This window comes from Podarcis filfolensis, assembly GCF_964270895.1.
Source record: "Podarcis filfolensis genome assembly, chromosome: 2".
Lineage (NCBI taxonomy): Eukaryota > Metazoa > Chordata > Lepidosauria > Squamata > Lacertidae > Podarcis > Podarcis filfolensis.
Window position 1 is genome coordinate 86,411,373 of NC_139605.1, and position 27,797 is coordinate 86,439,169.

The 27,797-nt window shown below is 44.3% G+C and overlaps 3 protein-coding genes and 1 long non-coding RNA gene across 10 annotated transcripts in view; 2 read left to right on the plus strand and 2 right to left on the minus strand.

Annotated features, from left to right (window-relative positions):
• The first annotated feature begins 815 nt into the window (after positions 1 to 815).
• Positions 816 to 10,957, plus strand: TMEM220 (transmembrane protein 220). 3 transcript variants are annotated; one of them, XM_083597972.1, is made up of 8 exons: positions 910 to 1,141; positions 5,973 to 6,002; positions 7,451 to 7,511; positions 8,760 to 8,883; positions 9,472 to 9,531; positions 9,940 to 10,008; positions 10,212 to 10,348; positions 10,880 to 10,957. In XM_083597972.1, exons 1-7 carry the CDS (start codon positions 998 to 1,000, stop codon positions 10,342 to 10,344), a joined length of 621 nt encoding a protein of 206 aa, XP_083454098.1. In that variant the 5' UTR covers positions 910 to 997; the 3' UTR covers positions 10,345 to 10,348; positions 10,880 to 10,957. The 3 variants fall into 3 exon arrangements, with proteins under 3 accessions (XP_083454099.1, XP_083454097.1, XP_083454098.1); XM_083597971.1 differs by lacking the exon at positions 10,880 to 10,957 and having other exon boundaries at positions 852 to 1,141; positions 10,212 to 10,792; XM_083597973.1 differs by lacking the exons at positions 9,940 to 10,008; positions 10,880 to 10,957 and having other exon boundaries at positions 816 to 1,141; positions 10,212 to 10,792.
• ADPRM (ADP-ribose/CDP-alcohol diphosphatase, manganese dependent) lies at positions 9,367 to 17,523 on the minus strand. Of its 2 annotated transcripts, none has more exons than XM_083597951.1 (4): positions 17,393 to 17,523; positions 15,827 to 16,466; positions 14,273 to 14,389; positions 9,367 to 11,786 (listed from the first exon to the last, which is right to left on the minus strand). In XM_083597951.1, the coding sequence occupies exons 2-4, from the start codon at positions 16,449 to 16,451 to the stop codon at positions 11,476 to 11,478; spliced, it is 1,053 nt and encodes a 350-aa protein (XP_083454077.1). In that variant the 5' UTR covers positions 16,452 to 16,466; positions 17,393 to 17,523; the 3' UTR covers positions 9,367 to 11,475. The 2 variants fall into 2 exon arrangements, with proteins under 2 accessions (XP_083454077.1, XP_083454076.1); XM_083597950.1 differs by lacking the exon at positions 17,393 to 17,523 and adding an exon at positions 16,948 to 17,088.
• SCO1 (synthesis of cytochrome C oxidase 1) lies at positions 17,418 to 27,662 on the plus strand (the record flags this gene model as incomplete). Of its 4 annotated transcripts, none has more annotated exons than XM_083597960.1 (6): positions 17,418 to 17,551; positions 19,390 to 19,483; positions 20,978 to 21,175; positions 24,761 to 24,853; positions 25,004 to 25,119; positions 26,823 to 27,662. In XM_083597960.1, the coding sequence occupies 5 exons, from the start codon at positions 19,453 to 19,455 to the stop codon at positions 26,952 to 26,954; spliced, it is 570 nt and encodes a 189-aa protein (XP_083454086.1). In that variant the 3' UTR covers positions 26,955 to 27,662. The 4 variants fall into 4 exon arrangements, with proteins under 4 accessions (XP_083454086.1, XP_083454087.1, XP_083454084.1 ...); XM_083597961.1 differs by having other exon boundaries at positions 17,421 to 17,551; positions 19,393 to 19,483; XM_083597958.1 differs by lacking the exon at positions 17,418 to 17,551 and adding an exon at positions 17,982 to 18,134 and having other exon boundaries at positions 19,393 to 19,483.
• The window catches only part of LOC310755343, a 183,660-nt gene continuing 179,229 nt past the window's right edge, over positions 23,367 to 27,797 (minus strand). Inside the window, exon 16 of the long non-coding RNA XR_014544309.1 lies at positions 23,367 to 23,498. This is a non-coding gene — a long non-coding RNA (uncharacterized lncRNA). The remainder of the gene's footprint in view (positions 23,499 to 27,797) is intronic.

A 27,797-nucleotide genomic window follows, 5' to 3' on the forward strand; every position in this document is an offset into this window, starting at 1 on the left:
GCCTGGAAAAGGAAGGTGCAACCAGGTCAGCTTTGAAGTCCTGGCAAGTGGGTCTTCAGTTAATACACTGGTCTGAGCAGGGCCGGATTTAGGTTTGATGGGGTCCTAAGCTACTGAATAAGGACATGGGTGGCGCTGTGGGTTAAACCACAGAGTCTAGGACTTGCCAATCAGAAAATAAGGTTGGCGGTTCGAATCCCCGTGACGGGGTGAACTACTATTGCTCGGTCCCTGCTCCTGCCAACCTAGCAGTTTGAAAGCACGTCAAAGTGCAAGTAGATAAATAGGTACCGCTCCGGCGGGAAGGTAAACGGCGTTTCCGTGCGCTGCTCTGGTTCACCAGAAGCGGCTTAGTCATGCTGGCCACATGACCCGGAAGCTGTACACCGGCTCCCTCGATCCATAAAGCAAGATGAGCGCCGCAACCCCAGAGTCGGGCACGACTGGACCTAATAGTCAGGGGTCCCTTTACCTTTAAGCTACTGAATGTAATGGGGCCCTTTATATGTCCAGCTGTCCTTTGTCAACAACAAATTGTAGCTGTTTTTTGTGTTGAATATATGCTGTATGGTAATTTATGAACCTAATGGGTATCTAAAACCATTTGCACATAACAAAATATGTATTTTATCAAAGTAATTGTTGAACTTATATTTTGGAAATGTACATCTAGTCCCCCCATTTAAATTTTTTGGGGGGCCTCAAGCGAGCGGGGCCCTAAGCTATAGCTTGTTTAGCTTATACGTAAATCCGGCACTGGGTCTGAAGCAGAGATTGGCAGCTGCTTTGCGTTGCACCGCCTCCCGGTTGCGGCCGCGCTCGGCGAGGACCCTGCCCGCTTCGTCGGAAGTGCGCGGCGTGGGCGGTGCATGGCAGGACTACAAGAGCGGGAGGGGGCTTTGTAAGGGGCGTGTACGAGGTCGATCGAGCGCCTCTCTCCGCTGGTGGGGCGGGAGAGGGGCGGGCACGCGAGCGAGCTGCCGCCGGTGAGCGAGCAATGGAGGCCGCCGCCGCCGCCGCTTCGTTGCCTAGGCTTAAGCGGGAGTCGCCGCCGCCTCCTTCCGCGGGTGCCAGCAGCCGGGTCTGGAGACTTAGCAACTTGGTCATGGCCGTCTTCTTCGGACTCGCCGGGGCCGTGCAGGTCGGGGATGGTGCTGCGCTGGGCGGAGGAGGAGGGCGAGAAAAGTGTGCAAGGAGCAGCTTGGCTGTGCGGGAGGGCGAAGGTCGGTCGCAGGGTTGCAGCTGGCCGGTTTCCAGGGCAGGGCGAAGGGTAACGAGGAAAGGGCGTTCAGGATTGCAGCTTTGGAGAGGTTTGAAGCGGGAGTGGCGCAGGCGAGAAGGGAAAATCGACCGCACACCTTTCTTTCATCATCGCAGAAGGTTATGTGGGGAAAGGAGCATTTTTCTCTCTTATGTTTATTTATTTGGGGCAAAACGTATGCATAAACCTGCTCTCCCAGCTCCACAGAAACAAAGCAACCATAATCCCGTCGTTAAAAGCAAGTTAGATGCATTAAAAAGTCACAGCATCTCAACACGAAACACATTGAAAACAAACAAACAAAACCAAAAGAGCCAGGACTAACGCATCAGAATCAGAACAGCCATGAAATCAAAAGCTTTCTGAAGACGAAAAGTCTTTTAAGTGGTGGCAGAAAACAAGTAGGGAGGGAGATAGATAAGATCTCTCAGGGCAGGGGTACCATTTTGCAAAGTGCCACCACAGGGAAGGCTCTCTCACATGCTGTCACACAACGCAGAAGGCAGGGGAGCAGGCAAGAGGGTCTGTTTATTTTCAAGATATGGGCAGATACAGGCGGGAGGAGATGGTCTTTCAAATAGCTTGGTCTAAGGCTCCATTTTGAAGGGTTTTAATGACCATCTTGGATTATATTTGGAACAGTTTACCTATGCAGTTATGTAGCTTTTTAAAAAAGAGGGAAGAAGCTCCAGGTTACTTCCTAACAGCAATACACCTTGCCCCTCAATAACATCCTTCTTTGTTCCAATTTTCCCTTCCCCCACCTTCTTTCCCTTACTTAAATTGATTTAGTTCTGAAACTGGTTGTGATCAAGTCTAGTCTATTTCACTACTCCAATGATTTGGACAATACTTTAGGATAAACAGGTGACATTGGGGAAATAAAGCAGTTTCTCCCCCTGCCACAGTAACACTTCATTCTCCCCATTATATTTATGTAGTTTTCAAGCTATGAATGCTGGATTAGGAAATATATCACTTACTAAGAGTAAGCCCCCTTCATGGATCACTGCCTTGCCGTGGCGAAGGGGCTTGAAGAACTCAGAGAAGCTATGAACTACGCCGAGCAGGGCACACAAGATGAACAGGTCATAGTGGAGAGTTTTGACCAAACGTGATCCACCTGGAGGAGGAACCGGCAAGCCACTCCAGTATCCTTGCCAAGAAAACTCCATGGACAAAGACAACAGGCATATAAAAGTTATGACGCTGGAAGATGAGCCCCTCAGGTCGGAAGGCGTCCAACATGCTACTGGGGAAGAGCGGAGGGCAAGTACAAGTAGATCCAGAGCTGATGAAGCGGCTGGGCCAAAGCCGAAAGGACGCTCAGTTGCGGATATGCCTGGAAGCGAAAGGAAAGTCCAATGCTGTAAAGAAAAATATTGCATAGGAACCTGGAATGTAAGAACCATGAACCTAGGTAAGTTGGAGGTGGTCAAAAATGAGATGGCAAGAATAAATATTGACATCCTGGGCATCAGTGAACTAAAATGGACGGGAATGGGCGAATTCAGTTCGGATGACCATCACATCTACTACTGTGGGCAAGAAACCCGTAAAAGAAATGGAGTGGCCCTCATAGTCAACAAAAGAGTGGCGAAAGCTGTACTGGGATGCAATCTCAAAAATGATAGAATGATCTCGATACGAATCCAAGGCAGACCTTTTAACATCACAGTAATCCAAGTTTATGCACCAACCACTGGTGCTGAAGAAACTGAAATAGACCAATTTTATGAAGACTTACAAGACCTTATAGAAGTGACACCAAAGAAGGATGTTCTTCTCATTATAGGGGATTGGAATGCTAAAGTAGGGAATCAAGAGATAAAAGGAACAACTGGCAAGTTTGGCCTTGGAGATCAAAACGAAGCAGGGCAAAGGCTAATAGAGTTCTGTCAAGAGAACAAGCTGGTCATCACAAACACGCTTTTCCAACAACACAAGAGACGTCTCTACACATGGACATCACCAGATGGGCAGTATCGAAATCAGATTGATTATATTCTCTGCAGCCAAAGATGGAGAAGCTCTATACAGTCAGCAAAAACAAGACCTGGAGCTGACTGTGGCTCAGATCATCAGCTTCTTATAGCAAAATTCAAGCTTAAACTGAAGAAAGTAGGAAAAACCACTGGGCCGGTAAGATACAATCTAAGTCAAATCCCTTATGAATACACAGTGGAAGTGAGGAACAGGTTTAAGGATTTAGATTTGCTGGACAGAGTGCCTGAAGAACTATGGATGGAGGCTCGTAACATTGTACAGGAGGCAGCAACGAAAACCATCCCAATGAAAAGGAAATGCAAGAAAGCAAAGTGGCTGTCCAACGAGGCCTTACAAATAGCGGAGGAGAGAAGGCAAGCAAAATGCGAGGGAGATAGTGAAAGATACAGGAAATTGAATGCAGATTTCCAAAGAATAGCAAGGAGAGACAAGAAGGCCTTCTTAAACGAGCAGTGCAAACAAATAGAGGAAAACAACAGAATGGGAAGAACCAGAGATCTGTTCAAGAAAATTGGAGATATGAAAGGAACATTTCGTACAAAGATTACCATAATAAAGGACAAAAGTGGTAAGGACCTAACAGAAGCAGAAGACATCAAGAAGAGGTGGCAAGAATACACAGAGGAATTATACCAGAAAGATATGGATGTCTCGTACACCCCAGGTAGTGTGGTTGCTGACCTTGAGCCAGACATCCTGGAAAGTGAAGTCAAATGGGCCTTAGAAAGCACTGCAAATAACAAGGCCAGTGGAAGTGATGGTATTCCAGCTGAACTATTTAAAATTTTAAAAGATGATGCTGTTAAGGTGCTACACTCAATATGCCAGCAAATTTGGAAAACTCAGCAGTGGCCAGAAGATTGGAGAAGATCAGTCTACATCCCAATCCCAAAGAAGGGCAGTGCCAAAGAATGCTCCAACTACCGCACAATTGCACTCATTTCACACGCTAGCAAGGTTATGCTTAAAATTCTACAAGGAAGGCTCAAACAGTATGTGGATCGAGAACTCCCAGAAGTGCAAGCTGGATTTAGAAGAGGCAGAGGAACCAGAGACCAAATTGCAAACATGTGCTGGATTATGGAGAAAGCTAGAGAGTTCCAGAAAGACATCTACTTCTGCTTCATTGACTATGCAAAAGCCTTTGACTGTGTCGACCACAGCAAACTATGGCAAGTTCTTAAAGAAATGGGAGTGCCTGATCACCTCATCTGTCTCCTGAGAAATCTCTATGTGGGACAAGAAGCTACAGTTAGAACTGGATATGGAACAACTGATTGGTTCAAAATTGGGAAAGGCGTACGACAAGGCTGTATTTTGTCTCCCTGCTTATTTAATTTATACGCAGAATACATCATGCGAAAGGCTGGGCTGGATGAATCCCAAGCTGGAATTAAGATTGCCGGAAGAAATATCAACAACCTCAGATATGCAGATGACACAACCTTGATGGCAGAAAGTGAGGAGGAATTAAAGAACCTTTTAATGAGGGTGAAAGAGGAGAGTGCAAAATATGGTCTGAAGCTCAACATCAAAAAAACAAAGATCATGGCCACTGGTCCCATCACCTCCTGGCAAATAGAAGGGGAAGAAATGGAGGCAGTGAGAGATTTTACTTTCTTGGGCTCCATGATCACTGCAGATGGTGACAGCAGCCACGAAATTAAAAGACGCCTGCTTCTTGGGAGAAGGGCAATGACAGGCCTAGACAGCATCTTGAGAAGTAGAGACGTCACCTTGCCAACAAAGGTCCGTATAGTTAAAGCCATGGTTTTCCCAGTAGTGATGTATGGAAGTGAGAGCTGGACCATAAAGAAGGCTGATCGCCGAAGAATTGATGCTTTTGAATTATGGTGCTGGAGAAGACTCTTGAGAGTCCCATGGACTGCAAGAAGATCAAATGCATCCATTCTTAATGAAATCAGCCCTGAGTGCTCACTGGAAGGACAGATTGTGAAGCTGAGGCTCCAGTACTTTGGCCACCTCATGAGAAGAGAAGACTCCCTGGAGAAGACACTGATGCTGGGAAAGATGGAGGGCACAAGGAGAAGGGGGCGACAGAGGATGAGATGGTTGGATAGTGTTTTCGAGGTTACCAGCATGAGTTTGACTAAACTGCGGGAGGTAGTGGAGGACAGAGGTGCCTGGCGTGCTCTGGTCCATGGGGTCACGAAGAGTCGGACACGACTAAACGACTAAACAACAAAGAGTAAGCAGAATCAGTCTTCTGCTCTAAAAACTGCCTAGGGGAAAACAGTATGTGCACAGTTTATATCTTCCTGAGTTGTTATTTTGGTAAAATATGCAATTCATTTATATCCTATTAGCAATCTGCTGACAGTACCTGAAAAAAAATAGCTAGACTGTTGTCCTTAGTTCCACTAAGGCTGCAGCCCCAAACACATTTACTAGAGAATACCCCCCCCCCACACACACACCCGTTTTACTTCTGGATTTACTCTTGGGTACAGAAATGCTCTAGAAGACAGCACTGGGTATATGTTTGGGTTTTTTAATCTGCAAAATTCCACAGGTATCTGCTTACAGTTGCCCATTTCACATTGAGCAAGGCTCACCAACAATTTATCCTGGAGTCTTCGATATGAATGCTCAGGATTAACTGATTTACGGATCAGTTGGAAGGATTTTTATGCTATGCACAATTTAATGTTTTTAGCAATGTTTCCTGCCTTCTTTGTTGCAGGTCAATGACCCAGATCCAGGACTCTGGATAGTGAGTATAAATTCAGAGGCTATTACAAGTGCTAGAGAACTTGACATTGTCGGAGGTGTCTTGTCAGGCAGCCCCATTGAATTTCAAGCCATGTCATCTGTCTGCAGTGCTTTTGCAGCTTGATCAAAACTCCTTCTATAATTGGCTTTGGGCTGTTGCTCAGTGACACTGTGTTCTAACATGACACTTTATTTTTGTTGTTGTGGATTTACATTATATAAATATTTATAGAATAGCTTACAGATAAAACAACAGAATAGATTGCAAAAACGACTGTAAAAGCAGCATAAAACAGCGCAATATAATTAAAGAGTTTCAAGTGCTGGGGAAATAAGACTTGGTGCTAGAGATGCAGTATTTTTTTTACAAAATTTACCTGCTTTTTGAGGAACTTCATTCACGAAGTAGCTTACAATCTTCAATATCAGAGTAAGCACTGGGGAAACCTCCCTGGAGAGAGGGTTTCATAGGTACAGATTGCCACTAAGAACTCTGTTGGATGAGGCCAAGGTCTCATCTAATCCATGCTGTTCTCTCAGTGCCCAACCAGATGCCTGAAAAGGCCCCTTTCCCCTTATCATCACATTTCACTTCAGATGGCACCTGGAGGACAACCTTTGAAGATGATCTCAGTGAACTGGGAGGCTTGATTCTTCAGGAATCCAAGCTTCAAGACATCCAGAGCTCTAAAGGCAAGCACCAGCTCCTCAAACTGTGTGCAGAAGCAGGCCTGAAGACAGTGCCGTTGGTTAAGCACTAGCGAGATATATTCCCATCACCTGGTCACCATTATAGTCCTTACTGCTGTGCTTTGAACCAACGGCAGCTTCCAAACAATCTTCAGAGCAGTCCCAATGTACAACACATTAGACTACCGTAACTTGGAGATTCCAGAGCACAAACCGCCTCTGTCCAAACCACCTCTGTCAAGGTGTGCATCACCTTTGACTGTGAAAGATGCTCAGTGCCACGGAGGCCACTGGGGTCTCTAATGACAACGCTGTAATTAAAACCACCCTCAAAATGCAAACCTCCTTTAGAGGCAGTCCAGCCTTGCCTAGAACAGATCAAATACACCTCCTCCAGGCAACAGAACCACTAGCAGCAGTAAGCATCTCACTTGCAATCATCTCATCAGACTGCATTGTTCTCTTTGTATTGATGATGACATGGGCCGTTTCTTCAGCAGACTCTTTTGCCTTTATGAATAGTTTTGTAATCCAAGGGGCTGCCTTTGTACAAATGAAACACCCTTTTCCTTCCAGGATCTTGTACACTTTCTCTTCCTGGGAGGCAAGCACCCATTCCTTCCTTATTATTCCTGGTGTGGTTATCTGTGCGCATCAGATTGGCTCTTCTATTGGTCTGCTAACCAGGATGGAATATGTTGTCTTCCTTGTCCCTGCCTTCAATTTCTACTTAGTAGATTTGTTTTATCTCATTCTCAGGTTGCCTACTCTGTACCTGCAGCTCTCACACTGGTTGTCGGCCTTAGTCCACCAATTGCAGGTACAATATTAGATTCCCTCTTCCAATCCCCAAATCAATTGGACCATTCACCTCTTTCTCTTTGTTATATTAATTATGGTTATAATTTGAGAGCAGGGGAGGTCTTTGTGTCTTGCCTATGTTCAGACTACTATTTAACATTTATTTAGTTCCAAAGTACTGCTAGATGTTGTACAGAACAAATATGTAGTGAAGATGCTGGGTGGGGATATTAGACCTTTCATCAGATTCATTGATGGGAGCTCTTAAATGTTTCAGAACACCCTTCATTAGGACACACAATCTGAAGAACTCATATTGTGCCTATTCATTTCCAATGTCTCCCCCCTACACATTTTTGGTGTTCCTCTAAAGGATCTTGGGTATGCTGAGCATTAATTCCCTTTTTATCACCCCATTGAAATCCAGGCTGTTCTTTTTTGAAAGCTTGTTTACTTATAGTAATAGATTGCATTATTTTTGTCCATTTCACTGAAATGCCTCTTTAAGTTCTTTGTTTTAAAATTACCTATGGTTTAATTTCATTACTAACTTGTTCCAAATTAAGAGAAATCTGTATTTTTTGAAACACATTGTCCTATTTTACTATTCTTATTTCTTTCTCTCTTTCTCTGAATGAATTCTTCCATATCCTGATTACTTTCTCCCAGATGTCACATCTTAACCAATTATTTTCTCAAAAGTCAAAACTTCATTTGTTGTGGCGTGTCAGCTGTTTTTTTCTGCTTTCTGCAATATAATCTCTTGCATATATTAACTATTTACTAAATCCAGTCATTTTATATATTTTATGCCTGCATGAAGGATCTCTCTTCTTGTTCTCTGCTTGGTGATCTTTAGTACAAACCAAGTATAAAATCACTTGTGGCACAATCCTATGCATGTTCAGTTCAGTGAGCCAAACTCTGTAGAGGATTGCAGTTTCCTCCTTATTGTTCTTTGAAGGCCTTCTGAAGAGACACATCCAAGGAAAATGAATTCAGTAACAGTAGGTAGATTCAGAGTAAGTTAGTTGAACTTAATTCCCACTAATCAGTGTGAACTAAATCATGACTAACGTGTCCAGTTGGTTTCATCGGGACCCAAGTTCAACTAACTTGGGCTACAATCTTATTTCCACTCCCTAGGAGTAAGGCCCATTGAACTCAGTGGAGCTGATTTCTGAGTGGGCCTGTATAGGTTTGCACTGTTCGTTTGGAAATGTAAATTCTATTGAAATTTGTACCAATGACTTACCACTTTCCTTAGACAATATTGTGTGGCGGAGTCTGTCAGATCTACATTCAGCTGCTTGTCTTGTGGGTTCTGCCATCTTGGGGTATTCCTTGTTTACTAATGCTCAGAAAAGCATCTTGCATGAGGAAGAAGGCAGGTAAGTAATAATTTCTTTTTTTCCTGCAGTTTCCATATTGTCAACCTTCCACTGAAATTAGAGGTTTCTTCCTAGCAGTCGGATTCTCACAAGACCCTAACTATAGGTCTGTTAAGAACCAGAAGCCAGCAGACCACCCCAAAAGCACGGGATTAAAGTTCTGAAATCCTTGGTTCAAATTCCACAGAGATGCAGTTGTGTCAAACTTCTCAACAAAAAGAAATCACAGAAGATTTTCCCTACAATCTGACCTCATTGTGGCTGCATACAGCCCACTGGAAGCAGTACTATATAATTGGGAAGGGATAGGGACTCAAAATTAAGGAAATGTCACAACCCCCTGCCCTCCCATTCTCACCTCTTCCTCGTCTTCCGTTACTTTATACATGTACTAAGCCACTGCCGCAGTGTTGGGCTTAGTGCTATAGCTTTAAAGTGAGAAACTGTTTGCTTTCCCCCAGAGAAACTGACACCTGACACTTCTTATGGTAAGCTTATTTATTCTTGTTCTTTGCTGAGTCTGCTTGCATATGATTAAATTTATGGACAGCACATTTGAATAACTTACAATCTTTTTTAAAAAAACAGGGAGTTATTTGGTCTGTTGATTGTTACCGTCTGGATGAGCCTTTGTCGTCATTCAGCCAAGTGAGTCTTTTAACTTATTTATTTCAGCCTTTAGCAATTTATAATATGTGGAAGAAATAGTCTTTACTTTGTCGAAGATATGGTATAGCCTTCTTCCCTCAAAATGACTTTAGTTTTGTGATGGTTTAGTTTTGTGATTCGTTTTATGCCTTAATGCCGTAAGATTTTCAGTTTACAAGTCTGTAAACTTGAGCACGTTCAAATAGTTTGCATTTTTCTATAAAGTCTAATTTATAGTTATAATTCAGCATGTGTATTCCAGTGAGGTAAAAGTAACTCTCAGCATATAAAGCATATAAAGCATATAAAGGAGTGATTATTCATATTTCTTTGGGGGGTGGAATAGTTGTTTCCCACACCACCCAATCTTGTGCTTGAGCAAAGCACCCAATTTTCTTCTCATTGTAGCCCCCGGAAAAGCTGCTCCTGGGTTTTGTGGGACCCTCTGGAGCAGTGTGGTTCAGGGGGCTGCAGGAGGTAAGGATTGGCAAAAATCAGCTACTGTGCCTTTGCAGAAACACTTTCTGGTAGCACAACCCCACCATTGGGTGCAGCCCCATAAAGTTTCAGACAAAAATCTTTTTTTAAAAAAAATAAAAATAGATGAGATTTCAACAAGTTGGTTAAGTTCCTGTTAATTTGACTTGATTTTCAGTAAATCGTCTTTTCTTTCCTTCCAGAAATTCCTTGGGTGGGGTTCACTTGGCCATTGCAATCTTCCTCTCCCTTTTCCCCTTTGTAATGTGGCTGTACATCTACATGAATGCAGAGATGCGAACATCCTGGCCGTCTCACTGTAAAACAGTTATTTAAGAAGGTGGAAATGAAGGAATCTGTGTTCTAGCACCTATTTGCCCAGCTCTGATTTGTCAGTTGTGCCAAATCAACAGCGGTCACAGCCATGGCTGAGATCAGTTTGTTCCCTCGAGAGTCTGGTTTTAAATTGTCTGTTATGTTCTTGAATCCTGGAAACTGGAGCACAATTAGAGTGGAATTTTCTGGATCCTGGTCTAGATTTTCAAGGAAAGAATATATCTGCAATAAGGCCACGTGGGTTAGGACTGCATTAACTATAGGCCCTTGGTACCTGCAAGGGATTGGATCAAATGAAATAGGTGCTTCTGCGGAAGCAGCTGGAGTCTAGAGGTGATTTGAACTTACTGCTGAAACCAGCGGAGCTGAAGCTGCAGAATAGCCTTGAAGAGACAGCAGTGTTTGTATGTTTTACAGACTGTAATTAAAACTACTTGTAATAGAACAACTGGGTCTCTGAGCAATCTGTCTGGATTTGCGTATGAATTTTACTATCACACACCCTGCCTACCTCATTTGGACATTATCTGCAGAGCACATTACAATATCCTGCTGATTAGCTTGCAGTCCTACAAAGATGTGACAGAAAGCAGAAGCTGTAGTGTGTCTCAAGTAAGGCAATATAGGTTAAGAGAGAGCATAATAACCCATCGGTTTCTGTGCTAGAAGCTACTAGCAAAGTGAAATGCATTGCAAATATGATCTGTAATATTATGAGTCTTGCTTTTGGTCCAGCCTTCAAACGGTATGATAATCAGACTTGAGTAAATATGCAATTATTAATATTTTAAACAGAAGGTGTCCAGCCACTAATTTTTATTTTATGTTTGCAAATTTAAATGTATGCATTTCTAATTATAGAATTATTTATAAATTTTCAACTAAAAAAATACATGGTATATTAAATAATTTACACACCAACATTCTAAAATCAGATAAATATATATAGAACAAATGCCCAACACTGAATCAAATGTAATTGATTACATTTCCTCACTAAGCAGTGCAGACATTTAGTTTGCTTGACACTTCAAGTTGAACATGCCAATCCGTGGGCTGAAATGAGCTTCAGGCAAATAGTTACTCCAGTATAGTGCACAATGCATTAAATAGTAATCAGACCTAATACAATCATCTGTGAAAAGTCTGATAACCTTTGTAATGCATCACTCGATCTAGAATCCTTCCTCTTCCTTCTAATACCATCCTGTCATGATAGACATGTATAGTTCCAAAAGCATGGCTTTCTGGAGGAGTTTCTATAATCCCATCAAGAGTAACATGGTGAACTCCACAAGAGTCTAAACAGTATCCACCAAAATGAAGGTGGCCTGCAAGATAGCACACCACAGAGTGATGCGGGTGGATGACAGAAAGGGCATCTTTATAATTCCAAGCCAGGGCGACATCGCTTGTAGAATTGGGGTGGATGGGTATGTGCCCTGCAACGGAGGAAGAGAGGCAGTCAAAACAGATGAAATTTCACAGTTGTTAACACGGCTCTCCAAATGCTAAAGCTGCTGAAAATGGCTATATACTGGTAGTATTCTCTGCAAGTTCACAATTAGACAGGCACCTGAAGTCATTTTTAAGCAAAATTGTTATTAACAAATGTTATGAGCTGAAGATCCTTGATTCACATTGTCAGGGGCTCGGGAGCAGGAGCACAGGGGAGAGAGGAAATGGAGAGTGAAGGGGAAGAATCAGAGGGCAGCGTAGGGGAGTATGACAGTGACCTGAGAGATTCCATGAGCTTCTCCAGCGAATCAGAAGATTCCCAGAAGGGGGCGCCGATGGTCAGGGCAAGGGGGGTCCCAGGGGGGACGCACCAGAAACAAGGAGCCAGCGGGGAACCCTGAAGCAGCAGCGGGGGATCAGGACCAGTTTCCCCACCAGAGCGTAGTGGGGGGGGAAGAGTCACATGTGTCAGGACCAGCGTCTCCTCCAGCGGGGAGAGAAGATGAGTCAGGGCTGACCACGCCTCCATCGGAGAGTGGGGGAACGGAGGGGAGGTCAGTTGCAGCTAGCCTCCCCGATGGGGGAAGCAGTGACAGCAGCAGTGAAACGGTCAGGAGGAAAGTTGCTGGCTGGGCGCGCGCGCCAAGTTCAAATGTACAGGCGCGAGGGACAGCAGGAGACCCGGATTGGGAACCAGCTCCTAAAGCCCGCCGGAGGGAGGGGGAAGGCTCAGGGGATTCAGCGTCAGAAGAGTCTAGAAAGGGCGAGACCCCGACGGACAGGCGGAACCAGAGGCGGAAAGAGCAGAGGAAGAGGTGGAGCAAGGCTAGAGTCTTAAACTGGTGTCTGGGGGGAGGAGATTCAGACGGAGCTTCAGCGGTCTAGAGTTTGAGACATAGAGCTGCACGCTGCGGCTCTGGAAGTGAAACTGAACTTCAATAAAGACTTTCGTACTTAACAACGAAGCGGCGTTGGTCCTTTGTGAGCCGGGACCTCGGGCAGCTCTGACACACATGATAGACCAATCATGATGAGATCACTGAGTAGCAGGTAGAAAATTACAATTTCTTATGTTTGAGCACCAATTGTGGTCCAACACCTTCCAGAAGTTCACAGCATTAACTAGCCCTTCTTTACGGGGTAGTTGTAAAGGTACTGAAATAATACATGTGACACATTATGAATACTTAGGAAAGCGTTACTTGCACAAACTGAAACTGAATAAATTTAACTATAACAAATGTATCTAAAATAAAGCAATATATATACAGTATATGTGTGTTCCCCACTTTGATGCATACACAAAGAGTACATTATACTTTGAATAATACTTATACTGTATCTCTAGTCATTTAGACATCCCTGTAGAGATGTGGAGCTGGGAGAAACAGGAGTAACTAGTCCACATTTTCCTACTATCCTGTATTTCTTTTTTGAGAAAACAGCTCAAACATACTTCAGGGCTTAAAAAAATAAAATGTAAGCCAAACTGGAGGCCTGAGTCTCTCCGTCATGGGTTTGCAAGGTGACATGAGCTTTGTTTTTGTTTTTTTAGAAGATTTATATTCAGGTGTTCAACTGAGTGGTTCTAAAAGCAGTTTAAAACAAATTGCAAAACCCACAAACTGCCTAGCAGTGCTTGGTCCTCTGGTCAATTAGATGAGGCCACAATGCACTTCTCTTCAATCCCAGGGCAACTATCAGTTGGAATGGAGTATTCTCTCTGGCACAAAGAGGGAAGCAAACTCCCCACGGCTGCTGCTTCCCTAGGGGATAGAGCCAGTCTGGTGTATCCCTTCCTGTGATGTTCTTCCTGTTGTGCAACCTCTCACTGGCCTTTAATCTTCTGGTTGTCAGAGTATACTTTATGAAGAATGAAGCATTGTGATCAAAACCCACTACCCTAACTTTTAGCATATGTCAGCTAAAGCAGTAGAATGAGATGAAGGAAACCCTCAGTCTTTTGCCTCTAGTTCTAATGTCCGAGCAACCCTCTCATAAGGCGCTTTTTTCTAAGAAGTGTTCTACTGCTTGTGTTCCAGGAACTCCAAAGGAACCTGATTTCCCTATACTGTTTACCAACACCCAGCACCATTCCTTCCATAACCTCTGCTTTACACCCTCTCCTTAAGGGACGATGATTTGCAAGTTCATAAATTGGACCTGACTGTGTACCAAGTTCAGTTTGTTTTGCAGAGCACCGTGTAGCTAAGCACACACATTTTTAATTTGCATGCCGTAGCTATTCCTGTAGACCTCAACCTACCCTGAAAATGGATATAGCCCACATAATGGCAGAATCAGACCACTGTGACGTGAACAGAGTTCGCTCCAAAGGCCAGTTTTGGGGTGTGACTCAGGCTTGAGAAATGGCTTGTCAGAATTGTAAAAAGCAGAATTTCATGAGATATACTGTGATATTCTACTACAGTTGCTGTGCCTTAAAAAGTGAAAAACAAAAAAGTCTTACCCATAATTACAACCCTTTCTTGATTTTTGTCAGCATATGTAAGGACTTCATCAAGCCAATCCAGCTGTTCTTGACTGAATCCTCCATTGAACTGCACAAACTGACGTTCAACAAGACCTGTACAAAAAGAAAACCTAATAAAAAACCTCACCAAATAAGCCATTTATATTTTAGGATACAAATGTGCATTTTAGAAAAATATGCATTTTCTCCCTACAGGGACTTTTAAGTTAACTTCATTCTTAAGAATAAACTAGCATTCAAGGCAAACTTTATAAATCAGTAAAAAATGCTTTCTTTAAAGATAAACATAATAGATATTCCTGTTCTTTAGCATGAAAAAAATGGGACCCCACTTTTGCATCTCTATGAAAGGGTATGTGGCTGTGCCAAGTCTTGATTTAAAGCTTTTCCACACATTCTAGGAAAGAAAAGGTCCTATTTGTCCACAAATGGTCCACAAGTGGTGACTTTTATGCATGGGGAAGAGCCACGGGGAACCTGTGCAGCTCATAGGCAAGTACTTGCCATGTGTTTTCAGATATTCATCTCCGTTCCAGACATTACTACTGCTTACTGTAGTGACTTGCAGTGTACAAATTGCAAGTTATTTTTCCAGTAATGTTTAAGAAAGTCCTAACTATCACAAGGAAATCATAGCTCAACAGGCCAAGATATGAATGAGCCTCAAGGCTGCCTACACACAACACTCCACTCTTCCCTTTGCACAAGTGAGTGAACCAGCCAGGAAGTATTCAATTAAATGAGTTTGATGTTAGATGTAGACTAGAAAACTGTGGTTCATGGTTTCAAACCAAGCCATTGCATAAAGCCATGATTAAAGTTGGGTTCTTAACCTGGCTTTCCCCCAAGCTGTTAACCAAGCTTTCATGGTTAAGACAAAGAAGGGAAGCGATAGTTAAGTGAAGACTTTGTGGCTTGCTTTCCAGTTTTCATAAGGGAAAGAACAATGCAGCTGTATGCAAAGCCACGAGGCTCATATTGTGGCTTAAGAAGCTATAATCGTTTGTACTCAGCCTATTGCTCCCAACCAGGAAACAACCAACATTCTATACATCCCTTTAAATCATACATCCTCAGTTGTGTAGTCAAAGCATTTGATTCCCCATTTCTGCAAATTAGAAATGTTACCATCTCCTGCTTCCTCCAAAGTATGCTATATATATGCAAACATTTGTACATATTTGCATACATTCAAAATGTCATATTGAACATACCTGGCCTACATTCTGGCATTAACCAGTTACTCTTGAGATAAGTTCTCTATCCTTTCAGGGGATTACATAAATGCCATTAATGTGCAGCCCTGCCCACTGCCTAGCCTAATCTGGTAGAATTTTTTGTGTAGAAAAACTGCCACTCAAAACTGAATGTTCTTCTGTTGTAGTCCCCTTCCACACTTTAAGTCAGAGAAATACATGCAGATGTGTTCATTTTTCTGAGTGGCAGGTCCCTCAGTGTAGCACAAGGCCAGGTGCTACCTCAATGTGAATCTGGAAACATACAAAAGCCCTGCTCAGCACAATACAGTACCTGATGGACTATTCAGATTCTCATTTTGATTTTTTTCTCGCAGTCGTTTTAGAGACTCTTGATATTTTTTGGTAGACGTATCCCTCCCCAGAATACTTATATCATAAGCATCAAGGATGACAAATCGAAATTTAGACACCGGGCAAAATTGATATGCATAATAGAATTCTGAAGCATCGTCTCCAGTGGAACTCTGGTCTCTATAAGAATTGCTAAGAAACGTCTGTTCTTGTAAGTACTTGGTGTTCAGTGCAGAATCTACTAGATAGTCTCTGCTGAAGTTGTAAAATTCATGGTTGCCCCATATATGATGGACAGGGGCCTTGAGCTTCTTAAATTCTTCCAAGACTCTTCCCAGTGCTGTCTCTGACATCTTAAGTTCAGCATTGCAGCCATCAATGACGTCCCCAAATTGTAATACGAACTGAACATCTGTTCTATTCCAGTCTTCGATTGCACTCTGGAGGTGACATAGGCTATGCTTATAATATCGCCTGTTCAGTCCGCAGAAATCATAGCCATCTTCTCGATCAGCATACTGAATATCTGCTATGACTCCAAAGGAGAAGAGTGCCTCAGAAGTTGTGGCTCCTTTTGTACAGCTACAATTATTATCGTCATCCATAACTGCCCATATGTCCTGCCAAAATGTAGCACAAAGAAAGAAAGAAAATGATTTTGTTCAAATACTAAACTGGTGGTGAGGGGGAAGTGTGGGTGCCTATGAATGTGTTACTGAAATATAGCTTTTAGGTGGCATTAGCCGTCTTTTGGAGAAGCTAGACTTCTATAAAGCTGACAGAATAAAATGTAGCCATCCTGTGCATATGTACTTGGATTAGGAGCAAGTTCTACTGAACTGCTGAGTAAACATGCAGAGGAATAGGCTGCACCGGATTTAGGGATGTCAGTGCTTTGAACCACTTACACTAAGAATTGAAGCCTATAGGATTTGGCAAGTTACCAATCTTGCTTATAAATCTGCAGAAAACAACAACCACAACCCATGCATCTGTCTGCCTAGCCCTATAAACTCAATAGAGGAGGGAGGGGAAGTGTCTGGAGAACCCCCCACCCAACATCGTTACTATGGAAACGAGACACATACCCACACCACTCACCTCGCTTTAAAGAAGCAGACCCGGGAAACCAAGTGCTCTTCTGAGGCAAAGCAGTGAAAGAAAATTAACCTACTCTCTGAGCATCATTTCATTTCCTGATCCATTTGCCCCTCCTCCTTGCTTGCTGCCTTCCCTCCGCCATAGAGAAATGGAAATATTTTTTAAAAGATGCCCTTTTAAGGTAGGCTGTGAGTGGAACCAAGGAGGCAATTCTAGCGTCACAATCAAACTGTCTATAGAGACGAAACTTCCTGGTTATTTTTCAATACTCCCTCCCCTCCGTCTCAGTCACCCGAGGGTCGGAAGCAACTGAGAAATGGGAAGTTTGGGCGAAGCTGTGATCGGGTCCCAGAGAGTTTGTGCTGTATTTTAAATGGGTTTTTTAAAAACACTTAAAAACAACAACTTGTCCTTGCAGATGCCAATGCAAGTCTGTTATCCTCACACTGCGGCTGGGAAGGGCTGAGATGGTGGCTTAGGACGGCTGTGCATCGCAGCCCCGACTAAGAAGCAGATCAGGCTCTTCAAAAATAACTGGCCGTCTCTGGATCGAGGGCTGGCGGAAGATACGAAAGGAAACCATTTCGCCCCCTGCGTAACTGAGGTGACATAACTGCACGACTCCCGCGACCCAAAACCCTCCTTCCTCCCGGTTTCAATGAAAGCCAACCCCCGCTTCCGGCGTGCTTCCGTCACTTCCTGTTCCGAAAAAGCGTTTCTCCCTGACACTTCCGTCGAGCTAACGTTCAGAGAGACGAAAATTCTAGAGCCGAATGCAATACTGCCCCTATGAGCACTTCCGGGTCTACTTTCCCCGCCCCCACACGCTTTACAATCCCGAGCTAAGCACACCTAGTGATGCCAAGGGATAAGGCGAGAGTGCTCTTTGTCCATGGATAAATTTTTTGAAAGGACGACGGCGAATTCAGTTGCTGGCGAATGCCAAGTTTTCCCCGGAAATCCAACCTTTGTCACTACTTTCCTAGTTCTATGGGCTGCAGGAGCGTAGCTGGACGGGGCGGGCGGGAAAGAGGATGGCGGTGGCGGCGGCGACCCGGCTTCGTCCTCTGGCGGTTTGGGGTCTCCGAGCCCCTCCGCCGCGCTGGCCTTCCCTTCGCTGTCGTGCTCAGCCCTTGGCTACAGGGCCGCCGGGGGATAAGCCGCGGGAAGGGCCCAGCAAACCTGGGGTGAGCCAGTCCCGCTCCAGGGGGAGCCGCTGCTCCTGGGCGCATCCAGGGAAGAGCAGGGGCGCGGCGGGGCAGGGCGGGGAGGAGGCGCACGTGGAGCCCTGGAGGGAGACAAATGGGTTTCGGTCTGCTTGATGGTGCCTCTTCTCTTGTTCGGCCGCTGCCGGGCTGCGAAGCGACACCTGCTGACCAAATGCACCCCCTTTTGCATTTCCGCTTAAGTTGTGCAGGCGGAGCTACTTCTCGCCCCTTGCATGGAGGAGATGCGAGAGCCCCTGAATCTCTTTTCCAAATCTTAAGTTGCTGCTTTTAGCTTCGCTGGGTTCAAGCGGTTGTCTGCCTGAGCCGGTTGCTGTGTAGGCAGTGGTTCTCAACCTCTTTTTTCATGCCCCACCTAGGCATCTCTAAAATCCTGATGCCCTCCCCCGTGACATATAATTCTTATTCATCAAAAAGTGAACTCCTATTCACGTGGAGGAAGCCTAAAAGGTCACCCTTGACCATTAGGTCCAGTCGTGACCGACTCTGGGGTTGCGGCGCTCATCTCGCTTTATTGGCTGAGGGAGCCAGCGTACAGCTTACGGGTCACGTGGCCAGCATGACTCTGGCGAACCAGAGCAGTGCACCGAAACGCTGTTTACCTTCCCACTAGAGCGGTACCTATTTATCTACTTGCACTTTGACATGCTTTCGAACTGCTAGGTTGGCAGGAGCAGGGACCGAGGAATGGGAGCTCACCCCGTTGTGGGGATTTGAACTGCCAAACCTTCTGACCCACAGCGCCACCCGCATCCCAAAAGGTCATTAACTTGGTCTAGCTCATTCTCAAATTGCCCCCCTTGAAAAAATAAAATTGCCCCCCATGGGGCGTGTGCCCCACATTGGGAACCACGGCTATACAGGAAGCCCGCAGTTTATGCTACATTCTGGGGATCACATCTAAAGCTGAAATTGCTTACTGTATAGTCAAAACACATTGGGTTCAGTGGTGGGTGGAATTGCCAAAGCCCCCCCCCCTCCCGAAGCCTGTCCCCTTTTTATTATATATGTTTTTAGCTAAACGTGTAAAACGGAATGAACACAAGTTAAATTTGTGTAAGTTGCATGCTTACTGTACTGGAGAGGAGATGGAAGGTGTAAGAAGACCGAGCTTTTGCTTACCGAAACAAGGTAGTGACGAGGAAGTTGAATGAGGTGAGCTTGGTGAGCAAGTCTTTTATTTACATGTGCACTTCTTTTTCCTCCTCTTTCCCAGTAGCCTGTAACTTGGAAGACTCTGGCAATTACTTGTGCTGTTGGAGGAAGTCTGCTAGCAGCAATGAAGTTCTTCAAGAAAAAGAAAGAAGAAAGTATGTAAAACTTAACGTGTCTATTGTAGAGTCATTTTTCACCCTGCTGCACAGATGCAAAGGCTTTGCGTTCTTTCTTGGCTGTGTGAATATTTTGTGGATGTAGCTCACTGAGTGCCTATCCTCACTGCCCTTACCTGTGCTTAAGGTCTAAACTATTATGTGAGAAAAGGTTTTTGATCCTAGGAGATTATCGCTTCTCCTAGCTTTTACCCAGCAACTTTCTTACCCCTATCTTGTTAAGATGAATCCCTTAATGCTGTAGTTGATGCAAAGGTAGGAGCACTACTACCATGAAAATATATGTTGTTGTTGTTTAGTCGTTTAGCTGTGTCCGACTCTTCGTGACCCCATGAACCAGAGCACGCCAGGCACCCCTGTCTTCCACTGCCTCCCACAGTTTGGTCAGACTCATGTTTGTAGCTTCGAGAACACTGTCCAACCATCTCATCCTCTGTCGTCCCCTTCTCCTTGTGCCCTCCATCTTTCCCAACATCAGGGTCTTTTCCAGGGAGTCTTCTCTTCTCATGAGGTGGCCAAAGTATTGGAGCCTCAGCTTCAGGATCTGTTCTTCCAGTGAGCACTCAGGGCTGATTTCCTTAAGAATGGATACGTTTGATCTTCTTGCAGTCCATTGGACTCTCAAGAGTTTCCTCCAGCACCATAATTCAAAAGCATCAATTCTTCGGCGATCAGCCTTCTTTATGGTCCGCTCTCACTTCCATACATCACTACTGGGAAAACCATGGCTTTGAAAATATATGGTAAAAGATAAAAAAGCAGTGGGTCCCAAATGCATCCTGGGTGTGTAAATATTGATACCTGTAGTAGATGTTTTCTGATAACTGTTTTCAGAGTCACTAGAATTGCTTAAAGAAGTACCTGAGTATTATGAAGCTAGTGAACGTTTTAGTTGATACTTGCTTCTGATAAGGCGAAAAGTACTTCTAAGACAAATGGGAGGGAGCGTGTCCCAAAACATGTTCCAAATCCCTTGGGTGAAGAGGCAACAAGAGAAAAGAAAAATGATTGAAGGCTTTGCAGGTAGATTCTGAGAGAGGCTGAAAAATTCCAGTCTTACTGACTCTTTCAGATGTTGATTACAGTTAGATTTCTTGTTGTCATTTTGAAACTTGCAGTCAAGTACCTGACATTGCTTGCATTTATTTTGTAACACTTATTTCCTCTTGTCACTTTTGGCTTTTTTCTTGTTATTAAACCCCGTCGCCCTGCCTCAAGATGCTGGGCTTTACCTATACTAATCTATAGTTAATGGAGCACCCTCACCTACAGTGAGCATGGCGATATCAAGAGTATTGGCTGGGAGTGGGGAACTCAAGCCAGATGCTAGTACTAAAGAGCGATACAAACTTAGCTGTCATAAAGGAAGTGTGGGATGCGGGAAGAATATAGTTGCAGCTTTGCTGGCAGTGCTATAGAATCTCTTAAGCTGGAGTGGTAGGCAGGTAACCTTCCACTGTGGTTTGATTTCAGAGGCAGAGAAGGAGCGGAAAAGGGCTCTTGGAAAGCCATTGCTGGGAGGCCATTTCTCACTCGTCGATCACCATGGGCAGCCCAAATCGGATCGTGACTTTCTGGGCGAATGGGTGCTAATCTACTTTGGTTTTACACATTGCCCTGACATTTGCCCAGAAGAACTGGAAAAAATGGTTCTTGTCATTGATGAAATTGGTAAGTAAGCCATACTGAAGCCCAAACTCTCCCTGAAATAACTCTTCATAGAGAAGAATCTTATTCTGTTCTCTAGGTTAATAATGTTTTTAGCCTGTGTTGCTCAGGCAGTGGCAGATTTGGGTCTGCACAAAATTACCCCCCTCCTCCTAGTTATTAATATACATTGTAAATTGAGAAGATACCGTATTTTTCGCCGTATAGGACGCACTTTTTCCCCTCCAAAAATGAAGGGGAAATGTGTGTGCGTCCTATGGGGCGAATGCAGGCTTTCACTGAAGCCTGGAGAGCGAGAGGCGTCGGTGCGCACCAACACCTCTCGCTCTCCAGGCTCCAGGAAGCTGTCCGCAAGCCTTGCGCGCCCGGGGGGAGATCCCCCCGGGCGCGCAAGGCTTGCAGGCGGCAGGCTGCAGCACGGAGCACGGGGCGCCCTCTGGAGGACGCCCCGTGCTTCGCGCAGGTGTCTGCAAGCCTTGCGTGCCCGGGGGGAGATCCCCCCGGGCGCACACGGCTTGCAGGCGGCAGCCTGCAGCGCGGAGCACGGGGCGCCCTCCGGAGGATGCCCCGTGCTTCGCGCAGGTGTCCGCAGCCTGCCCTGAAGGGACGCCCTGAAGGGACGCCCTGAAGCAGAGCACCCCTTGCGCTGGGCAGACATCGGCCAGCCCCACAAGCTTGGGGGACAGCGGGGAGGCGCAGCGCTGCCATCCCACTGTTCCCCGACCTGGTTTTGGGGGGGAAATAAAGGGAAATTTTTTTTCTTTATTTCCCCCCCCCCCCAAAAAAAAGTAGGTGCGTCCTATGGGACGGAGCGTCCTATGGGACGAAAAATACGGTACCTCTGAAATGTGACTACCAACAATAAATTGCCATTGTTGAAATCATGTATTTTAGTCTGTTGCATTGCTTCTACTCTTCATTTCTCCTACTCCTTAATTAAAGTCAGTGGTAAGTAGGTTCATTACAACATGGGTGGCCAGCACAATGCCTGTGAAGACCTTCATTGGTGGCCCTGAACAGGTGACATAGGTGGGACTTTGTTCTCATAGAGCTTAGTCTGAAATAGACAGCAGGAAAAATAGGAGGGTGGGAGGGGAATACAAGTATAGGGATGAAGTAACGTGATCAGAAGCTGTTACGTGTACTGAAAACTTGGCTGCAGAAAAGATGGCTTTTGAAGAACAGGAGAGAGTTGGCACCACACCCAAGTTCTGGGAGGGAGTTCCACTTGCAGGGGGCAGCAAGGAAGAGAGGGCCAGTCGCTTAAAGAAGCAGGAAATCTTTAATCAGCTGTAAGTGATAAAAGTTGGAGGAGCAGGGATCATGTAAGACAGATAATTACCAGCAGTTGTGTGGGTAAAGGGACCCCTGACCGTTAAGTCCAGTCGCGGACGAGACTGGAGTTGCGGCGCTCATCTCGCTTTGTTGGCCGAGGGAGCCGGCGTACAGCTTCCGGGTCATGTGGCCAGCATGACTAAGCCGCTTCTGGTGAACCAGAGCACCGCACGGAAATACCGTTTACCTTCCCGCCGGAGCGGTACCTATTTATCTACTTGCACTTTGGCGTGCTTTCAAACTGCTAGGTTGGCAGGAGCAGGGACTGAGCAATGGGAGCTCACCCCATCGCGGGGATTCGAACCGCCGACCTTCTGATCGGCAAGCCCTAGGCTCTGTGGTTTAACCCACAGTGCCACCCGAGTCCCACTAGTTGTGTGGGTGAAGCCTGTAAATAACTTAAGTAAATAACGTAAAGTAAGTAAAGATAACTTTACTCTGGTAATGGAAGGGGGATAAGAAGTAATAAAATATTTTGTGTAAATTGGTAGAATATGAAGTCATGTACTGTACGGAATGGAGCTCTGCCTTTTTGAGACCTGAAACTACCTAGATATGCCTGCAGTTTACTAATCTGACCTTAGTAAAAGGGAACTGCTGCCCCCTAGTGGCAGTATTTTCATTTCACTGTGTTATGGATAGCATCTCCTTGTGGCATATGAAAATTCCATTCATCTGCTGCAGAAATGGAATTTCATATTCATTTCTGGAGTTCTTGTCAGAGTGTATGGGCTGGCATTCTCTAGTACACCTGCTGGAATGTTTATTTACTAATAGAATATACAGATTACAAATAGCTAACGTGGAGCTTCTTGGATGCAACATATTTCTTTTGAAAGGAACTAGATTTATGGCTACTTTTCCTACACAATATTCTTGAAATGACAATATTCCTTTTAAAATCACTTACACTTATTTCCCAGTCTTTTCCTGTTATTAAGCAGTGCCTCCATCTCCCTGGCTGCCATCTTCTGCCCTGGGACCTGCCCTGCTGGAGGGCAGGTAATAAATTTAATAATAATTAAAATGTATATTTTTAATTTTCCATTTTACCCATTAAAATTTCTGCAGAAAATAACCAGGGTTTAAACAGACTGTGAATAGATACAGACTGTAAATATTATATGCATAGGTTCTTTTTAAAATATATATAAGAATCTGAATGTGCAAATATTTATTCCTGTGCATTAGGCCTTCAAGCTGTGGCCTATAATTGGGGGTCCCTGAACAATGGTTTTCAGTCTTTTCGGGACCCTCATTTAACTTCAGCCTGAAAAACAGGGCCTGTTTTTAATTTCACCTTCTATTGCTTTTTCATTGATTACACATATATATATCTCAATGTAATAAGCTCTCCATTTCTCCCTCTATTTTATGGCTTTTAAAAGACCGATAAAATCCAGATAATCTCTCTGTGCCCATCCTTCTCCATACCTACTTCAAAAGAATATTGTGGTGCCATGGATGTACCAGGTCATCTCTTGACCTTATGAGTCAAATCTCACCTGTTGCACACCACTGGTAAGAGGGGAAGCTTATGAAGTATTCATCAAATGTTGGCCATGAGCCTGAGTAGCTTCCTCTCTGGTACAGACAACATGTTCGTCATTTAGGAACATTAGAGGGGGCTGCTGGGTCAGGCCAATGGCCCATTTAGTCCAGCATCCTGTTCTCACAGTGGCAGCTATAATAATAATAATAATTTATTATTTATACCCTTCCCATCTGGCTGAGTTTCCCCAGCCACTCTGGGCGGCTCCCAATCAAATGTTAAAAACAATACAGCATTAAATATTAAAAAATTTCCCTAAACAGGGCTGCCTTCAGATGTCTTTTAAAGATAGGATAACTGCTTATTTCCTTCACATCTGAAGGGAGGGCGTTCCACAGGGCGGGCGCCACTACCGAGAAGGCCCTCTGTCTGGTTCCCTGTAACCTCACTTCTCGCAATGAGGGAACCGCCAGAAGGCCCTTGGCGCTGGACCTCAGTGTCCGGGCTGAACGATGGGGGTGGAGTTGCAACTATATTAAAACAGCTAGCGTATGTGTTGCAACTGATAGGAGGACCCCAATATTTAATAAAGCATCCACATTACATTGCTTTTTCTCCAAAAAAAGGCATCCCACAAAAGCACTGTCTTGAATATGCACTGTAATAAAATTGGCACGTTCTATGGTATTTTATGACCTGGAACGCAAAAGTAGCCTTGAGTCAGTCAGTGGGATATTAACTATCATGCTTTATGGCGACAGATGAGATCAAGTCTCTGCCAAACATCACTCCGCTCTTCATCACGATTGATCCGGAGAGGGACACAAAAGAAGCTATTGCCACATACGTTAAAGGTAATGTTAACGTCCATATCTGGTATTCTACTTGACTCCCTATACACCCAGCTTTGTAGAGCTGAATAGCTTTTCCAACAGTGGAAGAGGGTAATAATTTGGGCCCATCTTTAATGTCAGCTGATTTAACAAGCTCAATTTCTGTTCAAGAGTTTTCACCCAAGCTGATCGGATTGACGGGTACGAAAGAACAGATCGACGAGGTGGCTCGAGCCTATCGTGTCTATTACAGCTCTGGCCCAAAAGATGAAGATAATGATTACATAGTGAGTAACGTTTTTGCATATATTACAGGTTGATAAGGCTAGTTGGCTCCACAGAAAAGGGTTTGAACTTTCCAAATGGACAAGGCGAGTTTAGGGGGAGTTTCTCAATTAAATCTCTTCTAAAGGAGAGAATTGGAGGAAACCTGCAAGAGGATGGGGAAATGGAGGGGTGGAAGTGTTGCCTAGCTGTGGGAATTTTATAGGGTTTTGGGGTGTGTCTGAAAAATATCTGGAGTTGGAGCAGCTGGCTTGTAGTTGAGTGATATTTCTGAATAAGGTGAGAGGAGCAAAGTTGTAAAAGCTAATAGGCAATTGTGAGCAAGCGTTACTGGAGGAGAGAGTACATAGTTTGTTCATAATGAGGCGGCTTTCCATGTGAGACTGCAGTGTTTCTTCATTTGCCTTTTCTGTCTGCTAGAATACAAGAGCTCAGAGGTATCCTTTTTCGCATGCAGGGAGGCAGTTACTGAAAGGTGCCCCTGTTTAAATTGATCTGAAAAACAGCCTGGCAGTTAGAAGTAGGCCTCAATAGGAGTCTTGGAGTTTGATGTTGCTGTGTAAAGGTGCAGGATCCAAGCTTGCCTTTTCTTTTTAGCTAGTCCTGATTGGGCTATTTGGCCTGAAAAGCCCAGGTATGCCCTCTTTTATCACAAGCCAGCTTCCCTTCTCAGAATACTTAATGTGAATTCTGTGTGGGGTGTTATTTGTCATGCAAATTATTAAAACGCAATTTTGCCGCTAGAGGGAGCTAGACAGCAAATGACACATGCCTTACTTATGTCCTCTTCGGCTTAATCTGCCTATTTTGTTTCAGGCAGCATTTTTAATTGACCTAGATCTTAATGCCTGTTCTTTAGAATCTAGTTATTCCAAAGTGCCAGCTTTGTGTTGGTCCCACTTCCCAAAAAGTCCGTCCTTTTGTTGACAAAATAAGATAGGGACACAACATGAATGTTTACCTATAATCAGTATTGACTAAAAGTAATATCTGAATTGGCCTCTTCCCTGTCCCGCTAGAGAATATTTCAATATTGCTCTTCTTCCATAATCTGAATGAGTAAATTCAAAGAGAGTGCTGTGTCTGCCCTGTCTTCTTGAATTTCCATCACATGATGAGCAAGGACTGTCTCTGTGATGTCAGAAAGAGCCATGGGGTCTTTGCATTTTCCTGCTTCCAAGAGGGATTCCAATAGGAGACCATTGAGTTGCATTGGGAGGGATCATTCTCTCCGCCCCCCTCAGAGAAGAGGTTTATTCTTCGCCGGAACAGAGAAGAACCTTGCATGTCATGTGATACAGGGAAGTTATGGAGGATCTTGAATGCAGAAGGCCAGTTCTGAAGTTTTTAAAATCCTTAGCTCTTAGGGAAAGTTTGGATTTCATGGAAGAGCCTTGCTTTTTTAGAACACACATACACAAGGTTCTCAAAAAGCAAACTCCTGTGAGGTTTCTTTCTTCTGCAGGATGTGGCTGCTTTCACAGCCCTCTGTTATCACTTGCTCTCTTTTAGTTCTGTTGTCAAGTAAAGAGCCACTGTTTGAGGCACTTCTAGGCTGCCTAACAAGCTCTTGGTTTTGTGAAGAAATCCAGAGCTAGAGAGGCAGTTTGATCATTCTAGTGGGTTACCGCTGACCAGAACCTGCCCTGCTAACCTAACCCTCCTTTCCACTCTATCCCCAATTTGTCTTGTGTGTTTTCTGCAGGTGGATCACACCATCATAATGTACCTTCTTGGACCAGATGGAGGCTTTGTTGATTATTTTGGGCAAAACAAGAAGAATTCTGAGATTGCTGCTGCAATTGCTGGACACATGAGACAATATAAACAGAGCTAGAAGGTGGAAGGTTTTGCACTAGAAAGCAAGGAAGCCGCATATCAGGCAGGCTGGTCCCATGACACTAAAATGCAGCTAGTAACGTGCCAGGGAGATCTGATTAGTTGGATGAAGTGTTGCGGGAGTAATCTGTCTTGGCAATTTCCTTAAGCACTTGAATTCTCAGCTAAGGCTATACCTACGGGCTAAGGCTCAAATGGATTAAATAAGGAGCTGGACATCATACAGCAAAAGTACTTGACCAAATATTTTTCTCTGAACGTGCCTTGCTTCTTAAAGGCTTTTAGGGATGACGCAGAGAAGGTCCCAGTGAGAGGGTCACCACTGCTCAAATCCATTCACAGGAGCATTCAAATATTTCCCTGCTCTTGTAATGTGCTTTTGTGCTGTGCTGATGCATGTACAGTGGGGTGCTAAGTTGAACTGTGCTCAAGGTATCAGTCATGAGGAGGCTTGCTTGGTATCTCTGCGTCTTTTGACTCAGTCCCACGTCTTCAACATCGCTTTCAAAACTTTCCTGACAGGCGTAGGAGCTGGGTTTTTTGCCTTTTTGAAATGATTATGGTAAGGGTGGTAGCTATATTGATCATGGATTATTGATCAGGTAAAGTGGCGTTTAATCCACAGATAATGAAATAAAGTGGAAGAAACCTAGAGCCTGTGTTCTTTGAAATCTCACATCAATTAAAGTGAATTTCTCTCTCCAAAGTATGTACCACCTGTTTCCTTCGAATGTTTTTTTATTCCTTAAAATCTAATGAACTGAAACAAAACTGGCAGCTATAGGACACATGGATGAATATGGTTGTATATCATGCACATTTAAATCTGTCAACAGTAGAA